Raw genomic sequence first — 19,894 nt, 5'->3', positions numbered from 1 at the left:
ATGTTGAACATTTCCGTAAGTGCAGAGGACAACTTTTAAGAATTAATTCTAGAATATTGCTCTCACCCTACAAAGAAATTCTGTTATCTATTAGTGAGCATTAGTGATCAGCCCCACTTCCTCCCCCAACTCCTAGTCTCTGTGACTTTGCCTGATCTGTGCATTTCATCTAAGTCTACAGGGAGGCTTTGTGACCTAGTATAACGTTCTGAAGGCTAACGTGTATTACTCACTGTTTTTGTGCTGAAGACCATGCTGTTGTGTGGACATACTACATTTTGTTTATTCATTTTCAGTTAAGAATGGATATTTAGGGTTGTTTCCACTTGAATATTACAAGTAAAGCTGCCATGAACTCTTCTACCTGCTCCCCTTGTAAGCATGTGTTTTCAGTTCTTTGTAGAACTAGAATTTGAATCATACTATAATTCTGTATGTCTGCTATAGTAATAGAGTCATACTGTAATTCTGTAATTTTTTGAGGAACACCCAAGCTGTTTTTTGAAGTTGACATAGTTTATATTTGTCCCAGCAATGTCGATAGATTAGACAAATGTCTTGTAGACAAATGTCTGTTCAAGTTATTTGCCCATTTACTATGGTACTTGTCTTTTTATTGAGTCATAAGAATTTTTATATTTTCTGGCCATTAGCATTACACCATATATGTGGTTTATAAAACCTTTTCTAATTGTATGAAATATTTTTCTATTTTCTTGTCATTCGACTGACAGAAGTTTACAGGTGTTTGGGTTGTCGCTGTGCTCCTCTTGGCGTGGCTGATCATCTTACTGGTTTAGCTGTATGTTTAGGTCTTGGGTCCATTTTGGGTTAACTTTTGTGGTATAAGATGGGGTTCAAAATTGGTTCTTGGATATATGTGTGTCTGTGTGTGTGTGCTTTTTTGTCAGCACAGTTGCTGATAGTATTGATCTTTTCCATTGAATGTCCTCAACACTAGATCTAAAAGCAATTACTTGCAGATTTTTCTTCCTGACTCATTTAAATTCCTTTTGTTAGTGTGTATCATAATGCCAGGGCCATTCTGCCTTGGTTTCTATAGCTTCTTAGTAAGGTTTAAAATCAGAATGAAAGTCTTCCAGCTCTGCTCTTCTGTTTTGAGATTGCTTTGACCGAGAGATCCTTTGCATTCCCACGAATTTTAGGGTCAGCTGGCCCTTTTCACTCCTCTCAGCTGTGCTGTCATCTTTATTGTGTGTTTTGTGCTTGTTTGTCTGTCTGTGCAGCACATACATTCAGCCACCCACGGAGACAAGAAGAAGGTATCAGATCCCCTGGAACTAGACTCATAGGCAGTCGAGAGATGCCTGATGGGGTGCTAGGAACTAACTAACCTGGGGCCTCTGCAAGAACAGCCAGTGCTCTTATCCCCTCAGCCACTTGCCCTTGTGTGGTTCAAATTTTTCTTTTATTCTTTCTTTTTGTTTCTTCCTTTTTTCTTTTTTTTGTTTTGTTTTTACTGTTTTTAGGGTTTGTGTATGTGTGTCATGGTCGAAGCACAGCTTGCAGGAGTCCGTTCTCTTCTACCATGCGAGTCCTTGAGATCAAGCTCAGATCTTCAAGTTTAGCACAAGCACCCTTTAGCTGCTGAGGCATCCTGCTGGCCCTTCTTGGCTTAAATTTATTCCTGAAGTACTTGATTCGTTTTAGTGTTTATATGTGGGTTTTGTTGTTAGTTTTTAGACTGTTGGTTGCCAACAGATGGTGGCATTATTGCTCCTGTAAGTTGATCCCCTTCAGCTTCAGAGTCATATACTAGCTCTGATGATAATTTTTGTGGAATGCTTAAGAACATCTTCTGTATACCATGATTTTCCTCTTTCCTCTCCAATCTGAGTGCATGTTGTCTTTTTTCTTACCTGACCGTCTCAGCAAGAACCTCTAGGACACTGCTTAGCAGAAACGACAAGAGTAGGCATCCTTGTCCTGCCCCTGATTTTCCTCAAGAACACACAGACTTTTACTGAGTATGTTAGCAGTGCTTTTGCATAAATGCTGCTTCTTTCCCAGGCTGTTGGTATTTATTCCAGTCTTTAGTCTGTGGCATTTTCTTCACCGTCAGATGTTCTCTTGGGTGAGATAGCAGGCCTTATTTCTCTGTGTGTGAATGGTTACCTATGTGTGTTACTGTACACCAAATTCTGGTCTTGACGGTGTCCAGCCTGGCAGCCCCCACTAGCCATATGTTGTTTTGCTAAAGGTGTAGCTTGTGGTAAGCAGCCCAGGGAAGCCTCACCTCTTGCCCCGACTCTTACCCCACGCCCTCATCACCCTAGCCTGTAGAGCTGAGGTGTGGGGGAGAGTGAGCCTTCTGCTCCAGAAACAGAGTTATCTACTTTCTTTATTTTTCTTTCTTTTACTTATATGTGCACAGGTATTTTGTTTGCATGTGTATCTGTGCACCATGTGTATGCAGTGCCTGCAGAAGCCAGAAGAGGCCATCAGATCCCCGGAACTGAAGTTATAGGCAGTTAGCTGCCATGTAGGTCCTAGAAATTGAACCTACGTCCCCTTTAAGAGCAGTCAGTGCTCTCAACCACTGAGCTACCTCTCCAGCCCCTTGCCTACAATACCTGACTGTTTTCCCCCAGCCTGCTCCCTCTGTGGGAATGTGCTTGGCAGCCCTCCTAAGTTAGTCCATTGTTTGTCCCTAGAGACACCTACCTTCCTCTGTAGAACACCCGCTTGAGAAAGTGCCTCTCCTGGCCTTCTATCAGCGACTGTTTACCAAGTGATAATCTTTTTGGTTGATTCTGGGAAGACACCCTGGCCTTTCTGTAGTAAAATTAATTCTTGATGTAGCATTTAGTGTTCTAAAAGCTGGTTGGCAAATCAGGTTATGGGCTTAGCAGTCTTATCAGTGTGACACCTATTCGCTAAGGCATTTACTTTGTTCAGAGTGTAGACCTCGAATGTATTTACAGTAAATGGTCCTGTCGGGAGTTAAATAAGAGCATGCTCTCATCTGAATATTTATTTCTCAAGATTCCTGTTCACAACCCTCACTCTACTCCCCACCCCTGGGATAGTATTGCAGAATGAGGCCTTTGGGAGATGTTTAGGTCACGGGAGCAGAATGAATGGGATTAGCACCCTTGTAAGTCTTCTAAACACTCTTTCCACCAAGCCAAGACAGCTTAAGAAATCTCCGTTTATGAACTAGAAAGCATGACTCTTCCCAGACTCTGAGTCTGCCTCATTTTGTCCTTCTCCGCTCCCATAACCATAAGAAATAAATTCCTATTCCCACTCTGTGCAGGTTAGGGTATTGGGGATAGTATCCCTAATTGGCCAAGGCAGAACACATCAATACCTACCAGATACTCTCCTTCTCACTCAGGCTAAGCCTTTCCATCTACTCTTCCTGTCCCTTGCCCGCAAGCACATGATCCTGTCCCTGACTGCTCTGGATTTCACCACTGCTGGCTGAAGCCTTCCCTGGCCACCTTATTTAAAGTCCTGGTGCCTTCTCAGTCTTGCTCTGAGTTACCTTTCCTTGTCCTACCTTCCTCTAGAGCATGAATCTTTAGGGAGTCAAGGCTCTGTCCGCAGTGCCTGGCTCATAGCATTTGATGGGTAATTGCCAAATGAGTAGATTTAGCTTGTCTAAAGACTATGAATAAACAGTGCTCAATCAGAAGGTGTCCTCATTGCATGACCGATACCAGGGCACCCCAATCCCTGGTGTGCCCCACTCTGCAGCCAGTCTAACTGAAACGTCTCAGACATTTCAGGCCTCCCGAGGAATGCTCCTTAGTCAGTTCTTTGCCGTTATGTCCCTGCCTTGAGAAGCCAAGTCTTGTGCAGGGAGGAAGTTACTAAACACAGGAATAATGGTCTCTGTTGCAGGACAGCTGAGGAGCGTGTCTTTTCTGGCAGGTGACGAGTGTTAGGAGCCTCCCCATCTCTCTCAACGTCATGAAAGCTTTGCCTTTGTTATTTTACCACATTACCAAATACTTATTTTGACCCCAAAACAATTATCCTTCCTTTGGCCTGTTCAGAAATTTAATGCAATTCTCAGAGATGCTCACTTTAGGTTGAAGTATTTTAGGGAATAAAAATCCTAATGAAGTTTTAGTGTATTTTCGATGGGCTTGTCTTTCAGAGGACCTGATCCCCTTACTGAGCCTTGAAAGCCTGAGAGATGGCATCATGAGGCAGATGGTCCTAAAAGGGCAATTAACTCTTCCCCTTCCATCATATTGTCCCCTTTCCTCCAGGTTGTGTCAACCCTGCTCATAAACATAATCCCAGAGGACTACATCCCCCTGAACTTATCTGGAAAGGCAAAAATCGGCAGTAAAGCCTGGGTGAAGGAAACTCCACGGCCTGTCCCTGACTTTGACCCTGACTCCATGTGTGAATCTCAGGTATGGCTGCCCTTTGTAAAGTTGTTTTCTGTTTCTGGTGGTAGGCAGGTTGATTTAAAACGAATCCAGAAACTGATGCTGTGCCTCAGGAGATGAGTTTTGTCCAAGGTGGTATCCACTTTTGTTTAGGAATGAGTGGAGAGGGTTGTTCTCTGCCCTCTGGCTCTCATATGAAACTGCTGTTGTTTTGGGAAGGCTTCCCAGAAGCTGGTGCTGATTCTGCAGTGCTTACAGTGTAGAGCCCATGTTTTCTTCAAGGCCTCTGGTGCCTTGAGTTCACCAAATTGCTATGAGGTCTCCAAATCCCTGCTCTAAACATTGAACCAGGCTTGGGGAAGGCCAGTGCTTTGCTGCTGTGAGAATACTCCCACCCCAAAGATTTCCAAGGCCCCTATGTTCTTCGTGAGCAAGCATCTCAAGTGTGCAGCTGGCTGTGTATTTTTAACAGGGCCTGCTTTCCTCCGTCCCTCCCTCTTCCCTCTTGCTTTCTTTTTTCTGTGGTTTTGAGTATTGAACCTAGGGTCCCTGATTGCTTAGCGTGAACTGTACCCGTGAAGCTCATCCCCTGTCCTGTAGCAGGACTGACAGACGTCCTGTGCAGACCTGGAGCAGCTATTGCTTTTCCCTGGATAGATCAACAACTTAATGTGTGCAATTAAAAACTTAGCCAGTGCGTGTTCATCTCCCTTATTTAAAGTATGTGTTAGTTTCACATAATCCCTCCTTTTTTCCCTGAAGGCTTTGAGGCAGGCCACAGTAGAGGGACATGCACAATAAAGCTAATAATGCTTGACTTGTGTGGGTGGCTCCTCCAAGAGATGTCCCCTGCAACCTGACATTAGTAACCCTTCCCTGCACAGGTGATCATCAGGGAAGGGGAGCTGCTCTGTGGAGTGCTGGACAAGGCACACTACGGGAGCTCTGCCTATGGCCTGGTCCACTGCTGCTATGAGATCTATGGGGGTGAGACCAGCGGCAGGGTTCTCACCTGCCTAGCCCGCCTCTTCACTGCCTACCTGCAGCTCTATAGAGGTTTCACCTTGGGTGAGTACTAGGCTCGTGACCCTGGCTCTGCAGACCCTGCGGATGGCATCTAGATCATTTTCTTGGTGGATGTTTAGGCTCTTCCCTTCAGTGCTATCTATCTGACTTTCTGCAGCTACTGTCCCTTTCCCCGCCACGGCACAGAGCAACTCTTCCAGTCTCCTCCCATCCTGCTCCTTTCTTCACCTCACCCTTTATGATGGAAAATGCTCCTACACCCAACTCACAAGCAAAGACCAGACCTAAGCAACCGTCATGCTTGTAGCATTCTGAGTACATGGTACAAACCTGAATGGCTCAAGTGCATCGATGATCCATATGCCATAAAGCTGACAGAGGAAACAAAGCCAAGCTAGGAGCAAGTGGAGCTTTGGGAGAAGGCTGGCCAACCTCATTCCAGCTCTGTTTAGACAGAGGTCATCATTACAAGGATAGCCTGGATGTGTCCTTGTAGCAGAGCCTGCATTTGTGGTTTTGGCTTCCACGCAGAGGAATCTTTTCTTCTTTTTTGTACTCACATGTAGTCTCCAGTTTCCATGCTATTGTACTGGGATTCCAGATCTTTGCTCTAGTTTTTAAATCGTCAGTTGTTGCCTTCCCAATCAAACCTTGGATAAGGTATTCTTAAGTTTATGCCATTCACAGGTGGAAACAAAATATTGTTGGGTTGAAAGGAAATTACTGTTTAGGGTGAGCTGTTCTTCAATCTTTTGGGCCAAAGGATGGGCTTTACTTAATGGATGCAGGTCTTCTACTCTTCCGAGGCAGTGCTGAGGACCACTGTTGCCCACACTTGACATGGTGTGACCTGCACATAGGGCTACTGGGATACTCACTGCCTCTCTTCCACCACTGAACAGCTTTTTAACCAAAATCTCTAGCCTTTTCACCCCAAACAGATTTATTGGATGTAGCCAGCAGAGTGTAGCTCAAGCCTAGGCTTACTTCCTACCTACATACCTCAATTTTAAGCCTTAATTTTATCTCTTATGAAATGTTTAGACCTTCTTATGCATGCACTGATGTCGACATCACTCTTTCAGATCTTCCTGTGTCTGTGACTCTCAGCTTTGGCTCTGAGTATCACCAAGTTCACAAGCCTGTGAGACATTAGGCCTGGGCTCTGTTGAATTTATCTGTTTGACTTTGCAGGTGTAGAAGACATTTTGGTTAAGCCAGATGCAGACATGAAGAGACAGCGCATCATTGAAGAATCCACCCAGTGCGGGCCCCGGGTAAAGAAGAGGATTGGGAGGCTGACCTGCTGTCCAGGGGCCACTCATCTCACAGATAGAAACCACACCCTCTTTTAGCTACCATCTTCTGTTCCTTTCTTCATTCTAGGCTGTCAGAGCTGCATTGAACCTGCCAGAAGCTGCATCATGTGATGAGATCCAAGGGAAATGGCAGGATGCCCATTTGGGGAAAGACCAGAGGGATTTTAATATGGTTGATATGAAGTTCAAGGAGGAAGTGAACCATTACAGCAATGAGATCAACAAGGTTAGCCTAGACATACATTGTACAAATCCCCATCTTTTTGAATACTGATTTTTGTTGATTTGTTTTTAGTTACATTTTGATTCTCACTCTGGGCCCTTGAGAGTAGGTGAGGTTGGAAGTTGGGTAGGTAGACTGCATCTTTGTGAAGAGCTCCGGGTCTCGTTCTCTCCATGAGAGTCTGGGAAGGCCGTAGGTTCCTGCTAAAAAGGGAACAGTTTGTACCACATTTCTAAATTTACTTTGGAGTTGCTGCATTAAATGGGACTGAAGAAAGAAGCTGCACAGTAGAACCCCAGCACTGTAGATGGGTGAACAGAACGAAGGGGCAGAAGCCACTGCTACTTATGCCGCAGAGCTGGGGTGAATGCCTGGCTTCAAGTTCATGCTGTGCTTTGTACTTGCTGTGGGACCTTCCTTCCATAAGTGATGTGCCTAGGCTCCGAGTTGTTCCTGCCTAGAAACAGGCATGTGGGGAACACTGGTTCACAGCGCTTGCAGACAATGCCAAGCCCAGCCTGTGCAGTTCAGAAGGAGAGGGGAATCTGCCTAAGTCAAGATCACTGCTTGCTTCTCCCTGTGCTCCTACCCCAGAGCCTGAACTCCCTACCCTGTGGTTAGGAGAAGCCAGCCTACCTTTCACTCTGCCTGATCAACCCTGGGCCCAGCCTGAGGAAAGAAAGGACAACATCAGAGTTTGTCTTTGGGTCCCCTTCCTGCCTTTCAGCATTCGTTTGGTGGCCTAGAAGATAGTGCTCCTCAGTAGACGGTTTTATTCGGAGAGCCTTCTAGCACTGCATGGGAAGGTGGGGATCTTGTCCACCAGCGCTGACAGAGCGCAGCTCCCACTTCCTGCCCTCTTCCAACCCAGGCTCTGCCCCTTCTGTGTTGATTAGGGTGTCTGGATCTCCGGGCAGAACCCATGCCCCCATGCCGTTGTCCCTCAGGATCTCCCAGTGGGGCTTCCTACTTCTGAGGTTGCTGGCAAGTGTGGACATTGTGGTGCACTAGCTCTGGGCATCCAGGCTGAGCTTTTCTGGCCTGCTTCATCAGGACCTCATCTTAGATTTTATTTATTTTTTTGCTTTTTTTTTTTAACCAAAAAAGGGTTTTTCTATGTGGTCCTGGCTGTCCAGAACTTACTCTGTAGACCAGGCTTCTGCCTCCTGAGTGCTGGGATTAAAGGCATACGGCACCAAGGCAGGCTTAGACTTTATTCTTATCTATTGTCTTAGTCACTGTTCTGTTGCTGTGAAGAGACATCATGACCAAGGCAACTCTTTTTTTTTATTTATTTATTATGTAGACAGTATTCTTGGTATTCTGTCTGCATGTGTGCCTGCAGACCAGAAGAAAGTGCCAGATCTCATTACAGATGGTTGTGAGCCACCATGTGGTTGCTGGGAATTGAACTCAGGAAGAACAGGCAGCGCTCTTAACCTCTGAGCCATCTCTCCAGCCCCCAAAGCAACTCTTATAAAGGAAAACATTTAATTGTGGACTTGCTTACAATTTCGGTGGTTAGTTATTTTTATCACAGTGGGGAACATCATGGCACACAGACAGACATGTTGCCAGAGAAGTAGCTGAGTGAGTTCTACTTCTTGATGGGTGGGGGAGGAGGGCAGTGACACACTTCCTAATCCTTCTAATCCTCTCAAATAGTGCCACTTCCTAATGACTAAGCATTCAAATAAGTGAATAAGTCTCTGGGGCCATCCTTATTCAAACCACCGCATCCAGCTCCTTGTCAGAATCACAGATTGGATTTGCCGGCCCCACCCTGCTTCTCAGCTTTTTGTTTCCCTTTTTGCTGCCATTTAGCCAGTTAATGAAACTTGGCTCTTTTGAGCATAGCAGAGGGCAGGCACCCATTTGACATTTTAGTGGAAGAATAGTGCCAGATTAGGCTTTCCTTTGTCTTTAATGCAATTCAGCCCTTGGCCATAGATAAAGTCTCTCTCTGGCTTTATTGTTTCTGTTTCATAATTTTGCCTTCTGAACTGACCTGTGTGTTGATTTAACCCACAGGCATGTATGCCTTTCGGCTTGCACAGACAGTTCCCTGAGAACAACCTGCAGATGATGGTGCAGTCGGGAGCCAAAGGGTCAACCGTGAACACAATGCAAGTATGAACAAAAGTACCTTATTCAGTGTGCCAGAGGGGTGGGCTGCTGTCAGGAGTCAGCTTTCTCGTTCATTTCTGATTTTAAAACATCTTCAATTCACATAAAACAGATTTGAGAAGACTGAAAAAACACCAAAGCATATAGAAACCAGTGCAGGTGTTATCCAGTATCAGTGCTGTAGGCAGAGCTGATAGAAATAGCAAGTTATATACCACATGGAAATGTATTATAACAGCAGGTATTGTGCTGTGTATATTCATGTTGTATCTACACACCGTGTCTCTGTAAAATTTCAGTATAGATCTTGATGTTGAAATAAGAAGATGGCTCAGTCAATAAAGTGTCCACTTTATAAGCCCAAAGACCTGAGTTCAGATCTGTAGAACTCACATAGAAAGCTGGGTATAGTAAAAGATGCCTGTAATCCCCTTCTTGCGGGTGGGGGCAGATCCCTGAGGTTCTTTGGCCAGCCAGCCTAACCAAATTGATTAGTCTGAAGTTCAGTGAAAGACCCTGTTTTAAAACGTAAAGGTGACAAGAGATTAAGGGAGCAGCCAGTGCCAACCTCTGGCCTTCACAAGTACATACATAATTTCACACTGTCACTCACCACACACACAGAACCTTATGATGTTGCATGTTCCACTTTTTTCATTTACTATTGCATTGTAAGCATTCATCTAAGGATCATTTACCTCTTGAGCCTCATTGTCTTCCCAGAGTTCCCTGGTGCTATGGAGTCATTTTCAGAATTCTTAGTACCTGTTGTGATGTGGATTTTTTTGTTTTTCAATCCTGATGACTTTGAGAGGCTCTTAAGGGGCATGTTCCATTGTAGGTAGCACCACGACACAGAGTGGGCTTAAAGACTGAACATCCCGCCAAAAGCCCACTAACTAAGAGGAAGTATAGATACATTGCCTCCCCGCCCAGGAGTCTTCACATGCCGTTTCCTAAGCACCCAGATGAGTGCATTGACTGGCTCTAGGATTAGTTTTTCCTGTGGATTTCCATTTCTCCATTGGAACTTTTCTTAGTTAGGGTTTATATTGCTGTGATAAAACACAGTGGCCAAAGCAATGTGGGGAGGGGTTTATTTCATCTTACAACTTTCAGGACATACTCCATGGTTAAGGGAAATTAGAGTAGAAACTCAAAGCAGGACCTGGACCAGAAACCACAGAGGAATACTGCTTACCAACTCGACCCCCATGGCTTGCTCAGTCTGCTGTCTTTTACAGCTCAGGATAACCTGCCCCCAGTGAGCTGGGCCCACCCACATTAATCATTAACAAAGAAAATACACTATAGGCTTGTTTCCAGACAACCTGATGGAGACATTCTCTCAACTGAGGTTTCTTTACCCAGATAATTCTAGCTTGTGTGAAGTTATTTAAAAACCAACCAGGACAAAACTTCAAGGTTCTTCCAGGTATAATATGATGATTCTAAGTCATGGCTTCTTTTCTAAACATCACTTGTTCTCAACTGTCCCCAAAGGTAAAAAGTAAGCCAGAGCCAACTTTTTCCGGAAATGTGCTTCCATGACTTGTTACAACAACTAGGTTGGCCATCTAGGTCTCTTCCTGAATGCTCTCATGAAAGAAAGCTGGAAGTGTTTTCAGATAAAGCATTGTTTAGCACTCACAGAAACCTTGCGTGTCTTTTGTGTTTCCTTCCCCCAGATCTCTTGCCTGCTGGGCCAAATTGAGTTGGAAGGTCGGAGACCCCCTTTGATGGCATCTGGCAAGTCACTACCCTGCTTCGAGCCTTACGAGTTCACCCCCAGGGCTGGTGGCTTCGTCACTGGAAGGTTCCTTACTGGTATCAGGCCTCCTGTATGTGGTATTTTTAGTATTTTCTCTCAGTTTTAGACCTAGTAGTGGTGTCCCATGGCCTCACCACTAACACCACAAGAACAATCAAGTGGAAAGTGTTAAAGGCTAGACCACAGGTTCCAAGACCACAGCCACCTCATGGTGGTCCCCACTGTGATACTTGAGCTAGCAGGGTGCTAGCACATAGTAGGCATGTGATAAATGTTTAGTGGAAAAGTGAAAAGAAAGAGCCAGATGTGGTGGCTCTTGCTGTAATCCCAGTATTTACCCAAAGAAGGAGGATTGTCATGTTTGAGTCCAGCCAAAGCCATAGCCAGTCCTTGTCTCAAAAGAAAATGAAAAGATAAGATTGATCTTGGCCTCACCCTTGTCTATGATGTAGCCTCTCAAAGCCAGTTCTTAGCTGCTTCAGAAGCAACTAGAAAAAAGGGAATGCCAGTCACCATGGTGCTCATGTCACTAAAAGGAGCATGGTGGAGATTTTTTTTTTTTTTTTTTGGTTTTTTCTAGACAGGGTTTCTCGTGGTTTTGAAGCCTGTCCTGGAACTAGCTCTTGTAGACCAGGCTGGTCTCGAACTCACAGAGATCCGCCTGCCTTGCCTCCCAAGTGCTGGGATTAAAGGCGTGCGCCACCACCGCCCGGCTGGTGGAGATTAATTTTATGAAGTCCCCATTTCCCGTTCCCTCCCCTCACTTCATAATAGTGGGACATTGTATCAGGTACCTAATTTTGCTTCAGCAAACACATTCTTTATGGGAATGGCCTTTTGGATGTTAGTCCCTGTTTCCATGGTGTTGTGTATGTCTAAAAGGATGCCGAATCTAGAGTGAACTATTCCTAGGCTGCTGAGTACTCCACAGGCTCCTCCATTGACCCCACACAAGCATTCCCAGGGTCATCTGTAGCCTGTAGGCAAGAGATGATAGTGGGTTGATGTAGTCTAGAATATTTCAGATTCTGAGTTTGAGGCCAGGCTGTTCTATGTAGTGGTTCCAGGACAGCCAGAGTTACACAATAAAGAGACCCTGTCTCAAAGAAAAAAAAAAGGAAGAAATCATTGTAGTAGATAGGGTTCACAATCCCTTTATGTGATAGAGTAGAGTGGTAAAGAAAATAGTTTGTCCCATGTAATAAGGGATGAGATAGTACCATAAAGTTTATCTTGAGTTCTCTCTCTCTCTCTCTCTCTCTCTCTCTCTCTCTCTCTCTGTGTGTGTGTGTGTGTTTGCATATTTGCTGATGGATGTTGTAAATGTATTTTTGTGATGGAAGTCAATTTTGGAAAAGCTAGATAGACAAAAATGTTTCAAATTCTAACTTCCACCCTTTAGTGTATCAAGAAATCACTGAGCTGGGATAGCTCACATGTGTAATCCCAACTACAGCTCACAACAGTAACCTCAATTAGTCAGGAGCCTGAAGCAGCAGGATCACAATTGAAGGTCAGTTTGGACTATAAATGAAGTCCTTATCTTAAAACCAGAGAAGTTTGGAAAACACCTTAACTGCAGAATCAAGCATGGGACTTTAGGATGTTGTTTGACACTGATATTCTTCTCACTGGAAATCTGGCGTGGAGTGTCTTGAGGATGGCAAACTACATGTAGGGCTTCTGGCTCCTGGTGCTTTTGATCCACATGCCCAAGGACCACAGAAGTCTTTAGGAGCCATTGGGGTTATGAAAACCAGGGTTCTAGGCTCTAGGAAAGGAAGAGTCTGTGTAGCTAGGAGAGGGTGCATAGGGGTGTTCACTGCTGCCTTTGAGACCTGGCTCCCACATTTCCGTAGGAGTTCTTCTTTCACTGCATGGCGGGACGAGAAGGCCTGGTGGACACTGCTGTCAAAACCAGCCGATCTGGCTATCTCCAAAGGTAAAAGCCCCTGAAGCCTCTGGTGGGTGGGGTTGGTATCCCAGGACCTTGCACCTGTCGTGTGTCGCTAAGGCTTCTTTGAATGATAAAATCTCTTTTAAATGTCTCCATGTGTGGCCTGAGACAGAAAATAGCACAGAGTATTTCTGCATTGCTGGTAGAGCTTGCCCTCAGAGGTTTACACAGTAGGTCCTGTGTTCTGCAGGTCTTCTACGTGTGCCCAACCTATGTGCTGCATGTGTCTCAAAATATCTGTGGAAACAAGCCAACATAAACTTGTAGCCTTACATCAAACATTAGGAGCTTCTCTATGCATATATAAAGCTTGGTTATACAGTTCTCAGGGCTGAACTTGCAATATGATGAGCAGGATCAAAAGGTTGGACATGTCTGAGTGGTAATGGTAGCTTGTCCTTTGTTTGAGAATCTCAGCAATCTGGGATAAGTACAGAGTGCTCTAGTAACAGGTGCTCTCTGGGAGGTTCCCAGCCAAGACCTTTTCTTTCCTTTCTGGTAGAAAAGGAGACAGTCAGTACCTTGTTATGGAGATGGATTATAGAGCTTAAACCTAGACAAGCCCAACTCCAGGGACCAGTCATACAGGCAAGCAGATCCTGCATTCTCATGCCCCATGTCCGCCCCTGTCCTGTGCCCACCCCCGCACACTGTGCAGAGTGGGACGGTCAGCCTCTAAGGCTTTTGTCATGGTTCTTCCTGAGCTCGAAGAATGTATGCTTCTGAGAATAATGATGGGAAGGGAGGGGATGGAGACCCCATGCTTCTCCAGCTGCTCTGCTGAGCCCTGCTGGGCAGGGTAACAGGCAGCACAATTCCTTCATGGCTTCCTCTCTATGCCTTTGACATTTCTTCTGTTTCTGAACTCAAGCCTGCACACCCTGTTCCAATCTCTTCCTCCTTGACTCAATGGCATTAGAGAGGGAGGACAAAAATAACATTGAGTGGTCTGTTGGTAAGATGCCCATCTGCAGGGCTGGCAGTGCCCAAGCAGGGCCAGGGAAGTAAGGCCAGTCCCCTTCCTTCCCAGGGGCTTGGATCGCCTAACCAGTTCCTTTGTATGAGCAGAGGCCCTTCACCCCTCAATTGCTCAAGAATACTTGTGTAGTTTAAGAAAAACCAGGAAGTACATGATCATATGTGTGAAGTACAGATCTGGGTGTGATAGAATCTCAGCATGGAACCCATAGAAAGAAGAGGGAACAGCAGGGTGTTGGAGTTTCTCACTGAACAGAAGAGCAGCAGCCGGTGGGGCAGAGGTCACGCTGGGGCAAACCTCACAGGATTCATTTGCCAGTGAGAGCTCCTGAGAACTCAGGAATGAGGAGCACAGGGCAGGCCTCAGGGCAGGGATAGTCGGGAAGACACAGAACTGCTTGCTGAAGTGTTTAGGCCCGAGAGGCAGCTCAAATCTAAGTTAATAGGAAGTAGAAAGAGTGCTGTTTCAGAGAGGGGAATATGGCTGCCTGTGGTGTGGCAGCAGGAGATCTCAAGCAGGCATGTCAGTAGGCCTGGAGCTCAGGAAAGAAGTCTAGAGATGAGGCACAAGGGCAGCTGCTGGGACCTGTGAGGCCAGCATAGCAGAGGGCCAAAGACCGACACCACCGCCATGGGTAGTAAAGGGAAAGCTGGTGTTTGGCTCCACCTTGCTAGGCTCTGAGTCAAGCATGAAAACTGGTGGCTAGAACTGACCTCTACCCTTCCAGCTTGGGTTGGATGCCAGAGGAGAGCAAACGGTCTTGGGAAACTGCAACAGACATTGAGTTGTGACCAGGACAGAAAGCAAAAGCAGGTAAAAAAAAAAAAAAAAAGCCAGTCGCTACGAGAGGACTGAAATGAAGGCTTTCGGATTAAGGACATCTTGTCAGCATTTAGTTCCTATGATGCCCCTTGTTTTCTTGGTCAGCTCTACACTGATCTCTCTTTCCTTTGGCTGCCTGTGATTCCAAGGATGCCCTTAGAGCTCTGAGATACAGAAGAGTGAAAGGGTGAAGGACAGCCCCAGCAGCTGGGCTTGATGGGAGCCTCGCTCTGAGAGTGTGGCAGCCAGACCACTGGAAAACTGGCAGGAAATGTAGCTTCTCGCTGAGGGATGTTAGATCCCAGGGCATTGGAAGTGGTCCGTCCTAGAGTTGTGTTTATCTGGTACAGCAGTCCCCTTTTTTCCCCTTTACTGTCTGTCACCAGGTCCTCTCGGGCCCCCTGGGGGTGTTTGCTCTGTGGACACTGAACGGGGTGTTTCTTCACAGGTGTATCATCAAGCACCTGGAGGGGCTGGTCATCCAGTATGATCTGACAGTCCGTGATAGCGATGGCAGCGTGGTACAGTTCCTATATGGGGAGGATGGCCTGGACATCCCCAAGACACAGTTCCTGCAGCCCAAGCAGTTCCCCTTCCTGGCCAGCAACTATGAGGTAAGGTCTCACCCTTGTGCCTGTGAGTGATGACTAGTCTCGCCACTCCATCTGTGTGACCACTGAGAAAAGCTGGAAGTTTGAAAAGCCCCCATCAGTGTCCTGAAGCATCTGATATCTTCAAAGCTCCTGCTTAGGCCATGACCACATGAGGTCATGGCAATGCATATCTATGGAATAGTAGCTGCTTTTCGGGTCAGTGGGTGCTGGACCTTATAGTGAAACACATGGCAGGTACTTTCTTGGTTCTTGGTTCTAGGACTGTAGTAGCACCCTGTCCAGTTGACAGCTGAGACAATTAAAAGAGTAGCTAACTGGTGAGAGGTGGGGCAAGGCTTTGAACTCAGGCCTACTTTACACACATCTGTAACTTACATATTCCTTACTGCCAAGTAATGCAGATTGGGGAGCTGAAACCATCATGAGCTGTCCAGGACTTAGTGTTGTTTTGGGGGGTGGGATGGGGTAGGGAGTGTTTCAAGGTTTCGCTCTGTATCTCTGGCTGTCCTGGAACTCACTCTATGGACCATGCTGGCCTTGAACTCAGAGATCTGCCTGCCTCTGCCTCCTAGGATTAAAGGCATGTGCCACCAGGCTCGTTTGCCAGGCAGGATTAAGATCTCACTCTTGACTGGGCCCTGCCTTTCTGGCACCTGTCTTGCTACCCAGGCTGTCTTTTCCTCTCCCTAGTCCTGCTCTGAATGAGCTGCCCTCTCTTCTAATAGTAAGGACTTTTCTCCCCCAATGAGTGCTTGATCCCTCCAAGAGGCACTGAGGACTCTTGTGCACCTTGGGCCCCTTGAAGTCATGCAGTGTGACCAACCTTTCATGCTGTTGTCTCGTCTGTGTGGTTTGTCTTCTTAGGTGATAATGAAGTCCAAGCATCTTCAGGAAGTTTTATCCAGAGCAGATCCCCAGAAAGTGCTCCGCCACTTCAAAGCCATTAAGAAATGGCATAGCAAACATTCCAGTGCCCTGCTGCGAAGAGGCGCCTTCCTGAGTTTTTCCCAGAAGATTCAGGCAGCTGTGAAAGCCTTGAACCTAAAGGGCAAGAACGAGAATGGCCGCAGCCCAGAAACCCAGCAGGTAACATGGGGAGGTTGTGTCCATAGTGCCTGGCGTGCTCAGGCCCCAGCTAGAGAAGGATAAGGGATTGCTCTGTCATAAAGAATGATATTAGTCAAGATGCCAGTGGCAGCCATGTGAAACTCTAACTAGGAGACTCAGTAGAGGCTATGAGTTGCAGAGCTTGAGGGAATTACTCGGGCTGGTGGTTGGGGTTCTTCACCACACCAGGCATGAGGGTCAAGGAGACCAGTCTAGAAGTGGAGAGGGAAAGCAGCTGTGGGCAGAGCTCTGTTAGAGAGAGGCCAGCCTGGGTGGGGAGAGAGGTGCTAACTCCTAGTGTCCTAGTTGCCTGGGACAGTTCTTTGCCTCTTATCAGACCACAATCATGAGCACTGCCTATTTGACAGTAAATAATGATGTCATGCCCCTACTGTGCTTCAGACTGGCCAGGATGAATTGCCAAAAGCATCCTGGTCAACAGCATGCCGTGGGACAGAGTCTGTGCCCCTGGTTTAAGTGTCGCGGTACTTTAGATTTCTGCCTCGCACTGCTCTCTGCTTTCATCTTCTCGTGCCACTGGCTGTGCCTTCCCATCTAGCTAAGACATGCCTTGCTGTCTGTTCAGATGTTGCAGATGTGGTATGAACTAGATGAGCAGAGCCGATGGAAATACCACAAGAGGGCTGGTCCTTGTCCCGACCCTAGCCTGTCTGTGTGGCGCCCAGACATCTACTTTGCGTCTGTGTCTGAAACATTTGAAAAAAAAATTGATGACTACACTCAGGAGTGGGCAGCTCAAGCAGAGAGGAGTTACAAGAAATCAGAGCTTTCTCTAGACAGGTGAGGACGTTGATCAGTGTCACGGTGGGTGGGCCTCCTGACCCTCTCCAGAAGAGGAAGGCAGCCTCTACCTGCCTCCCAGAAGGTGACAATTGCCTTCAAAAGCACCTGGAAGGACATGTATGGACATGTAGCTCTGTGGCTTCCTGCACATGTGCACTGCCCTCCGCACAGAGTTGTTCATACACATCCCAGTTTGTGAGAGTGAAGAGAGTGAAGGTGGTGCAGGTACATGTGATGTGATCTCCACATACAGGTGGACACCCCTACCTCTGGCTGCTTGGTAAGCCTGAACCTGTTTCCAGTTTTGCACAGCAGGAAGTGTAGGCTTCTCCAAGCCTCTCTTGCTAGTGGGGTAGGGGATGTGAGTGGTCCCTAAGACCTGTGTCCGGCCTGGCAAGGACACATGATATTCTCGTGGCAAACCTGAATAATTCAAACAAGGAACGAGCTAGGGCTCTGGTTTCTGATGGTGTGGTGGGCAGTCCAATACTTGTTCTTGATTTCTTCTGTCCCCTTCTGTCTCCAGCCTGAGAACCTTACTGCAGCTAAAATGGCAGCGTTCCCTGTGTGACCCAGGCGAGGCTGTTGGCCTACTGGCTGCCCAGAGCATCGGGGAGCCCTCCACACAGATGACACTGAACACCTTCCACTTTGCAGGCAGAGGCGAGATGAATGTCACTCTGGGCATTCCAAGGTATGGGGGAACGAGGGTGCACACTGTATAGTTGTGAGGTCTGTGGTACCCCTGAGAAAGGGACAGGGAAGGGAGCTGGTGAGTGAGAGATTATGTCTTCTCTAGTCTGGATCCTCAGTTGAAATTTTGGAGTGTATTCGGAGCCAGAGTGGTTTCTGTGGCTAGATGTTTAGATCCCTTTTTATCACTCCACCAATTCCTTCATCAAGTTAGCAGAAGTGCTAATGAGACCGTACACACAAGAACATTGTTAACACTCCAGCACAGTGCCCCCTGCTCCCCCAACTCCAGGAGTGCCATTTCTTTGGCCTTGGCCCTTTAGGTACTTGTTTGTACACGCAGTGTGATGATTTCTGAGGAAGCAGAAAGTGTGGCCCTCACTCCTGGCATTCAAGTCATTCCATTGCAGGCAGATTGACTCTGGGTGGCTTCCCCAACCTCCCAACACGAGGGTCTTCGCCCATGACTGCGGGAGGCTGAGCCCACAGACTGTGGGGTTGTTGAGGCTGGTCTAGTTTAGTCTTTCCTCTCTCTCATCTGTTTGGTTAGCTCCAGCTGCCAAGTGCTGAGAACAGTGAAGGAAGCAGGCCTTAGATCAACTCTGCATGCCGAGCCAGTACTGCAGGGAGGAGTCTGACAAAACATATTCCTCTGTAATAAATATCCCAGGGCTTCTCATTCCACAGACAAACTGCCATCTTTAAAAGAGGCTTCAGGTAAACAAGATTTGGTTATATCTCATGAGATGTGTCCTTATTCTTTGACAGACTGAGGGAGATTCTCATGGTGGCCAGTGCCAACATCAAGACACCCATGATGAGTGTGCCTGTGTTCAACACCAAGAAAGCATTGAAGAGAGTGAAGAGCCTAAAGAAGCAGCTCACCAGGGTGTGCCTGGGGGAGGTAACTGTTTCTCATACTGGATTACACACTGGGTGGAGGTCTAATCCTGCATCCTCCTGCTGCAACAGAGCAGCCTGCTGGCAGCTGGGCCCCAGGCTTCTTCTGCCAGAGAGAGAGACACTGTCTCTGCCAGGCACTGAGCAGGAAGAAGCTTTGAAGGTCATTGTCAGTTCCATAGCACCTGCCTGATGGATGCAGTAAGAATGAGCCCTGGGTTAACTTAGCAGACCCCAGGAAATGACCACAGGAGGCTCTGTACTCCCCGACACACCCCAAGGATTTGTACAGAGTTTGGGGCTATGGCCGCAGCTGCCTCAGACATGGTATCTTGTGACCCACGTGCAGGACAGTCACCTGGGGCCTGTGTTCATCTGGTCCTAGGTATTGCAGAAAGTCGATGTCCAAGAGTCCTTCCATATGGGAGAAAAACAGAACAAATTCCGGATGTATGAGCTCCGGTTTCAGTTCCTGCCGCATGCATATTACCAGCAGGAGAAGTGCCTGAGACCTGAGGACATCTTGCACTTCATGGAAACCAGGTCAGGACTCCACTATGTTCATCTTTGACCTTGACCCATGAAGCACTCCTGGCATGATCCCACAAAGGAAGTGTTTTAGAAAACAGTAGGCCCTGCCACCTAATATTGAGCCCTTACCCCAATCTGGCCTGTTAGTGAGACCTTCTGAGTCACTTTTCATTCCCTCTGCTTGTCTTGGATTGATGAGTCCTCTCCAGCTTATGGTATAACATATGGAAGGAGCTCCTTCCCTGTGGTGCTTCTGTGGTTCAGACCAGCACATGGTATAGAGTTGGATGCCGTGTAATTCCAGGCTGTAATGTGGTTCCTCATGTATTTCTAGTCTGCTGATAGGGAACCAGTGGCCTGTTGTTTTTGAAGTTCTTCTGTAGTGGATCCTCAGCTTAAAAATTCTGGTTTCTATCAGGTACAGAGAATGAACTTCCGTTTTCTCTCAAGTTCAGGTTACTGCTGTGTATTTGAAAGCATAGGCCATAATGCTGAGTGTACAAGGTCAGAAGGGTGGCTTGCCCCTGACCCTGATGGTGGTGAAGCGGGTTAGGAGGCCACTGGCAGAGTGTGGAACTTATTTCAGGAGGTTGGCTCTTATGTGCAAAAATGTGGGCCAGGATGTCCATATCTTCTGATTTAAAATATGAA

At 46.8% G+C, this 19,894-nt stretch overlaps 1 protein-coding gene across 1 annotated transcript in view; it reads left to right on the top strand.

Moving 5' to 3' along the window:
• The window catches only part of Polr1a (RNA polymerase I subunit A), a 62,044-nt gene that overhangs the window by 31,904 nt on the left and 10,246 nt on the right, over positions 1-19,894 (top strand). Inside the window, exons 15-27 of the mRNA XM_075983840.1 lie at positions 4,245-4,394; positions 5,255-5,438; positions 6,591-6,673; positions 6,783-6,941; positions 8,970-9,068; positions 10,754-10,906; positions 12,696-12,778; positions 15,043-15,208; positions 16,073-16,294; positions 16,902-17,116; positions 17,646-17,813; positions 18,581-18,716; positions 19,098-19,255. Of these exons, the coding sequence (XP_075839955.1) occupies positions 4,245-4,394; positions 5,255-5,438; positions 6,591-6,673; positions 6,783-6,941; positions 8,970-9,068; positions 10,754-10,906; positions 12,696-12,778; positions 15,043-15,208; positions 16,073-16,294; positions 16,902-17,116; positions 17,646-17,813; positions 18,581-18,716; positions 19,098-19,255 (1,976 nt within the window). The remainder of the gene's footprint in view (positions 1-4,244; positions 4,395-5,254; positions 5,439-6,590; positions 6,674-6,782; positions 6,942-8,969; positions 9,069-10,753; positions 10,907-12,695; positions 12,779-15,042; positions 15,209-16,072; positions 16,295-16,901; positions 17,117-17,645; positions 17,814-18,580; positions 18,717-19,097; positions 19,256-19,894) is intronic.

Source organism: Microtus pennsylvanicus, chromosome 8, assembly GCF_037038515.1.
Source record: "Microtus pennsylvanicus isolate mMicPen1 chromosome 8, mMicPen1.hap1, whole genome shotgun sequence".
In the NCBI taxonomy this organism is placed as follows: domain Eukaryota; kingdom Metazoa; phylum Chordata; class Mammalia; order Rodentia; family Cricetidae; genus Microtus; species Microtus pennsylvanicus.
Note: the sequence above shows the minus strand (reverse complement) of the source record. Positions and strands in the feature narration are given on the sequence as shown.